At 38.0% G+C, this 6,127-nt stretch overlaps 1 protein-coding gene across 3 annotated transcripts; it reads right to left on the reverse strand.

Moving 5' to 3' along the window:
- Positions 1-373: 373 nt before the first annotated feature.
- On the reverse strand, positions 374-2,368 carry LOC6650951 (alpha-N-acetylgalactosaminidase). Of its 3 annotated transcripts, XM_023180436.2 has the most exons (8): positions 1,974-2,365; positions 1,705-1,882; positions 1,385-1,645; positions 1,165-1,326; positions 972-1,111; positions 837-909; positions 616-780; positions 374-565 (listed from the first exon to the last, which is right to left on the reverse strand). In XM_023180436.2, the coding sequence occupies exons 1-8, from the start codon at positions 2,150-2,152 to the stop codon at positions 449-451; spliced, it is 1,275 nt and encodes a 424-aa protein (XP_023036204.1). In that variant the 5' UTR covers positions 2,153-2,365; the 3' UTR covers positions 374-448. The 3 variants fall into 3 exon arrangements, with proteins under 3 accessions (XP_023036204.1, XP_023036206.1, XP_023036205.1); XM_023180438.2 differs by lacking the exons at positions 1,385-1,645; positions 1,705-1,882; positions 1,974-2,365 and having other exon boundaries at positions 972-1,085; positions 1,165-1,219; XM_023180437.2 differs by lacking the exons at positions 374-565; positions 616-780; positions 837-909 and having other exon boundaries at positions 1,019-1,085; positions 1,974-2,368.
- Positions 2,369-6,127: the final 3,759 nt, after the last annotated feature.

Consider the following 6,127-nt stretch of genomic DNA (forward strand, 5'->3'; position numbering starts at 1 on the left):
GGCTTATCCTAATAATAACCAAATGGATTTTCAGTGCTCACTTTTATTGGGGACATGAACTAATTTGTCAAAATCATATTCATGCCCCGACTCGACCAAACAATGTTATTTATAATATGAGCTAGCCAAGCATATATGTACATATGTATGTATATTTGATGTGTATGTACATACATTTATTTATCCTGCATAACAATAACCAGTGCACACTTGCCCACATACATACATGACAATGTCTGTTGTTTGGAGCTCGCTTTGATAAATATTTATTTAGTGCTTTAGATAGATAAATTGAATAATATTTATTTGCGGTCGTGTGTTTGATGACGTTTATAAACTATTTTATTCTATGCTAAAAACAAAAAGATAGACGTATGGTTTCTTTCTATTTATTTTTTTTTTTCACTAGCGGCCATTGCTGCCGTTGGTGTGGAAAAATTGCAAATGATTAATAAATGTTGACCACAGTAAACTTGTAAAAGTTAACGCCTTTGGGATTAATCCTTGTGCTAAATGTATCCCTTGGTTTATATAATCCCAAATCATTGCTTACATTAAATAAATCCTAAAAAGATTGTTATCATAACAGTCTGTACTTTATTTCCAAGCACTTACCACAACTGTATAACCCATTGGATTGACTAAATTCATCTCATTTAAGAAAACATTGTATGTTTGAGGACATAACGGACATTGGGGAAACTCGCCATGATTGACAAAGGCTATGGCAAATGATTCTATGCCCATATCATTAATTGGTTCCACTGGTCGTGCCCATATCTAAAATATTATAGTGAAAATAAAGTTATTGATCAAAAAATGTTATCACTAAATACCTGGAAATTATGTTTGGTCAATATACACTTGCCAGGGTTGCCAAGTCTATCCTGATTTATGGCAATAATGTCGCTGAAATTATATTTTTCTCTCTCTAAGATGAATAATTTAAAATGATTTATGGTCTTTATTACCGATTCTGTAGCAAGGCTTTGATCTCTGGGCGCACAGTCTCCAAATCGTTGGTCATAATTAATGGCGCTGCTATTACTGCCCATATGGCGAATTGTAAACGACTTTGATCATAACTGAGAAAATAGTTACCCAATACCAGCTAAGTAAAGTGGTTTTTCAATTATGTAATAAATTGATTCAGATATATATTACCATATCTGGATCATTCCAATGCCCGGGACCACTATGATTGGCCAAAAGATGTTGTTGCTTATGATAGATTTGCATAATATTGGCTATAGATTCGTAAGAATCATTAATATCTTCAGCGAAACGCCAAAGATTGCAATGTTTCTTGATGAGCTGGTAGTTGGGCTAAAAATTGTATAAATATATTTCATTAGTTCTTGTTAAATGACTGTTTCATACAAACTTTCGACTTGTAGAATGGCCAACTGCAGGAATAGACCATTGGTCGTTTGGTATTATTCAATGCTTGACCAAACGCCGGATAACCCTTATCTAAATCTCTCTCACTTGCATAACATCCATCCATTTTAATATAATCAACTCCCCATGAGGCAAAGGTTTTGGCATCGAGCTCAAAATGATCAATGGCACCAGGACCCTGATACATGCAGGTTTTATAGCCCACATCATGATATAAACCGAACTTTAAGCCTCGATTATGTATCTGCAGAAATATGGTAAATTATAATACTACCTCATTGGTGGCACTCGATAAGAGCTTACATAATTAGAGAGATCATTCATACCGCTGGGAAAACGATTTTCGTTGGGCAAAAGTTCATCTGTAGTGGTATCCCGCTGCCTTTCCATCCAACAGTCGTCGATAATGAGATATTTGTAACCAACTTTCGCATACCCCTCAGATACCAACAGATCTGCTGTGCGCCTAAAAAGTCTCTCACTGAACTCAACAAAAATAAAATCAATCATTATTGCTGGTTGCCAAAATTACAAGTGTAAAGTGTGAAAGCGGAAAGGATGCCCTGATTCACCTGATGCAGTCTCTGGGGAATCTAACACAATCCGTCATGCAGCGATATCTCTCAAAAGGCATCCAGCCCATTGGTGGCGTTAAGACCAGTCCATTATCAAGTCCCTTAACATTGACACAAATGCAAAAGAGGCTGATTATAAACGAGACTGGCAATGAGCAGAGATTTCTGTTTCCCATTTCCAATGACAGTGAAAATAATCGAATATATGAGAATGTATTTGGCAAATGTTTGCTAATGGCTTTTTGTTATGACTTTTACAAAAGTGTGACTAATGAATTTTGTTTCGTGGCTGCTGCAGTGATTTGTGATGCTATGAGATGCAGTGTATTGTAGAAGTTCTCTTCATTTATAACAATAACAAAGCAAATTTTTGTTCTTTTTAGTAACTGACAAAAAAATGATTGACTGCTGCCAAGAAAAATCATCATTAGCGTATAAGTATTTATAGAAGATTGAGCTTATTGAGAGAGATTGCATATGCATACTGAATTTTAATGACATTTTTATGTATGTATTTTTATATAGTTTAAGCAAATAATCTTACGACCCCATTTTAGTGCACTCGCAAGTCAACTAAAATGCTTATTATTTTGCAATTGTAATTTCTGGAAAAACATAAACGGGCCGCGCACCTTAATTTAATTTTCCAGTTTATGAAATATGCATGACAGAGCGACAAGTTGCTTATAACAAATATTTAGATGCGGGTAGGAGAATGTACACACTCACTTATTAAAAAGTAAATTTCATTTATTGCTTTCTAAAAGAGAGACACAAAAAGGGAGAAGACAATGGGCAAACAATAAGAAACAAATAAACCAGCTGAAACAACAGAATGCTTTGCGCAATCAAGAGTAGAAACAGAACATTTAATTTTCCATCCGCTGCCTCATTCAGTACCAACAACAGTGTCCACAACCCCGGACAAGAAGTCACATTGACCGTCAAATTGTAATCAAATGATAAATGTTCCGCACTCAACCTCGTTCTCTCTGTCGGGATATGCAGCCGTGGAATATGGCCAACAGGACCAGCGTAGAGCTCAACCGCTGAGTTGTTGAACAAATGGCAGCAAACCAAAAAGAAAAAAAAAAACAGAAAGACAGAAGAACCAAGCAGGGGCAATGGAAAAACGGCAACTGCCCACAAGACGATTATCACAGGTTGCTGAGGACGTGAAGTAGACATACACACACACACACAAACACACAGTGAGCACACTCCAACCGCATAACAATTCTTCTTAAGGATGCTGGAAGTTGTGTCTTCGTTTCGAGCTCTGAAAGCTGTTGCGATTGCGAGTGCGGGTGCGAGTTGCGGGTACAACTGGGACTGGGACTACGATTGAAGCTGAAAGCGGAATGGGCAGTGTGAACAGCCAACCGTAACAAGTCGCAGGACAATGATTTGCATTTTCTGCGCTTTCAGCTTCATTCTCTTTCTATTCAGTTTTATGGCACACAGAACGCAGCAAAGGGAAAACCAGTGCCCAGTGAAATGAAGGCAGGCGATGCCAGGAAAAACAGCTAAGCAACTTGCTGCTGTCGTTGCCGCACAACAAAAAAAAGAAAGAAAACAACAACAACAAAAAATAAAATTAAAATATACGCAAAACCAAGAGCCAAGACAAATTCTAAGAAGTTCCAGCTGTAACCAGGCCAGGCCAGAACCGCACAGGCAAAGGCAAGGCCAAAGCCAAAAGCAGCCAACTTTCTGGCGGATACTGCGGCTGAATAAAATATGAACCTAAGCCAAAGTTTGCGAAATGCCTTTTATGGCTCCGTTCGGAGATTAGAAGCGACGGCAGTCGTCACCGCCTCATCGCGAAATCGTCCCCCTACAGCTCAGCACTTATTGCTTGCGTTCTGGCCAGTTTATATATTCCTTTTTTTCGAATATTATTTGTTCAGAATTGCTCTCAAGTTCCCAAGTTTCCATTTGTGTTGCTGCTCTTTCCAAATTTGTTTTCTTTTTTTTTTTTCCTTATTTATTTTACCATTTTCATTGTTTTGTGTTTTTAGCATTTGAAGTTTTTCCAAAAAAAAAGAGGAAGTTTAATCCCTATGAGTAAGCCCTTCATCAAATGTGGTTCTTAGGAATGAAAACCATAGGGAACCAGGTGGAAAACTGTCAATAAGCTTTGAATAAACTATTAATTATTTAAGATGAGTGGGTCTTAAATTCTCTGAAATTGTTTTTCATGTTGTTGTTCTTAAACGCTTTTAATTTAGAGTCGACATTTTAGATAATTACAGCAAGTAACTTCTTCGAGAGTTCTAAGAACCATTCGAAATGCTAATCTCTCTGACACTTTAAGCAACCTCTTGTTACTGTTCCATTAAATGAACATTGTTAAAGCAAATTCAGCGCAAACATTGTTTCTATTTACATCTGCTTTTCATTCTGTTTCTGTTTTTGTCTGTATTCCCTTTTCGACCCATTTTCAACTATGAAATTCACATTTGCAGTTGCTGCCTGGGCATTAGGTTGAAATTAGCGCTAATAAATCTCCGGGCATTATTTTACCTTTATCGCAGACATTAAATTAAATCTGATTAAAAAGGAAATCATAAATCCCAATACTGCTGGGGCCAAGTTTGTTGCTCGTGCTACCCCGCGGCGGTCTCGTCGCACGCCTAATTGCGTTTTGCAAGACGCTTTCAGCTTCAGCTTCAGCTTAGGCAGTTGTACTTATCCCTATTCATGTGCCATTCGCGACAGCGGGCGACCTAATCCTTCCACATTCCTTAGCCTCCAAAAGCTCATCCCGACCCGGACCGACCGACCGGCCGATACGACACGACCCGGCGACCCACCCTTGTCGACGGCCAAGACTCATCTGATGTTCGTCTGCGTGCGAATGCGAAGCTGCAATCTCAACGTGATAAATTATGGCTATTTGAATTCCTTTTGCTAGCCATGCCTCATACCAGGCTCCAGCTCCAGCTTCATCTCCGTCTCCCATCTCCATCACCATCTTCTTCCGCTTTTCAGAGAAGCGTTTGTCTTTGTGTTGGTATGATTGTTGCCGTTGGCGGCGCTTTCGCTGGAAATGAAGCGCATGAGTTATGAACCCGGGCAGTTCGCGTTGCGTATACGCAGCGTTTGCCAAACACATAATTGCCGTCAAGATTTACGTTAGCCCTTTAAATTTATGTTACAAATTGCGCCAACTTTATGTTTATTACGTGCAGAATAATAGGCTTTTGTTGCTGCTGCCAACTGCGAACAGGGCCAAGTGGCGGCATAATGCCTCCTCTTCTTCTACCTGTGCAGCCGCACAGAGTTCTCTAAACGGCACTAAAAGGGATCTCTTATCTAACCAGACAATTGGTTGGTCTTATAAATAATGCACTTTCAGTGCCAACTTCATTGGGCTCAATTTGTGATAATTTCTTTTTCCTCATGTTATAAATGCACGGCAGGTGGATGCCACCATATTGTGTTGCATATTAATGGCGACCCGATAACAATAAACCATACTTCATACACCCCCAGACCATGCTGGAACAATTAAAAGTCCATAAATGAGTTTTTCTCATCCTGCAAAAGCACTCTCACAGAGGAACCCAATTAATATATGTATGAATTTATGTCTGTGTGTGTGTGTGTGTGTATGTCAGTCAAGTCTATTTGGTTGGCTGGTTTCATTCATTTTGGCGCTAATACCATTTGGTTCGGGAAGATGGACCAAGCAGATAATGAATTAATAATATTATTTTCATTTTTATTAATAGTGTATAATTTTTTTGTTGCTCGTCTCTTTTGTTTTCTTTTCTCATAAAACTTTAAAATTTTAAATGATTCGTGTGCAAAATCATTCTGATGAACCAATTTCTATCAAATTTATTGCGCTTTCGTTTTTGATTAATGAAATATAAATTACATTTATAATTACATGGAATTATTTCTTTGATACATTCCTTAACAATTTACGATATGTACATACATATAAATGTGTACGAATATGAGAAATGAGGCTAATAGAAATCCTTCTGCATGATGCCTTTGCCTCATTTGCAAAAGAAAAACAGAAGGCAAATTGTGCTCGCTCGTGTATTCATTTGCTTGAGTGCCTTTTTTTTTTGTCTTTTGGTTCATAAAATTATGTGTTTACATATTTAGCGCAAACAAACATTAACCAAAATGAA

The sequence above is a fragment of the Drosophila willistoni genome, chromosome 3R, assembly GCF_018902025.1.
Source record: "Drosophila willistoni isolate 14030-0811.24 chromosome 3R, UCI_dwil_1.1, whole genome shotgun sequence".
Lineage (NCBI taxonomy): Eukaryota > Metazoa > Arthropoda > Insecta > Diptera > Drosophilidae > Drosophila > Drosophila willistoni.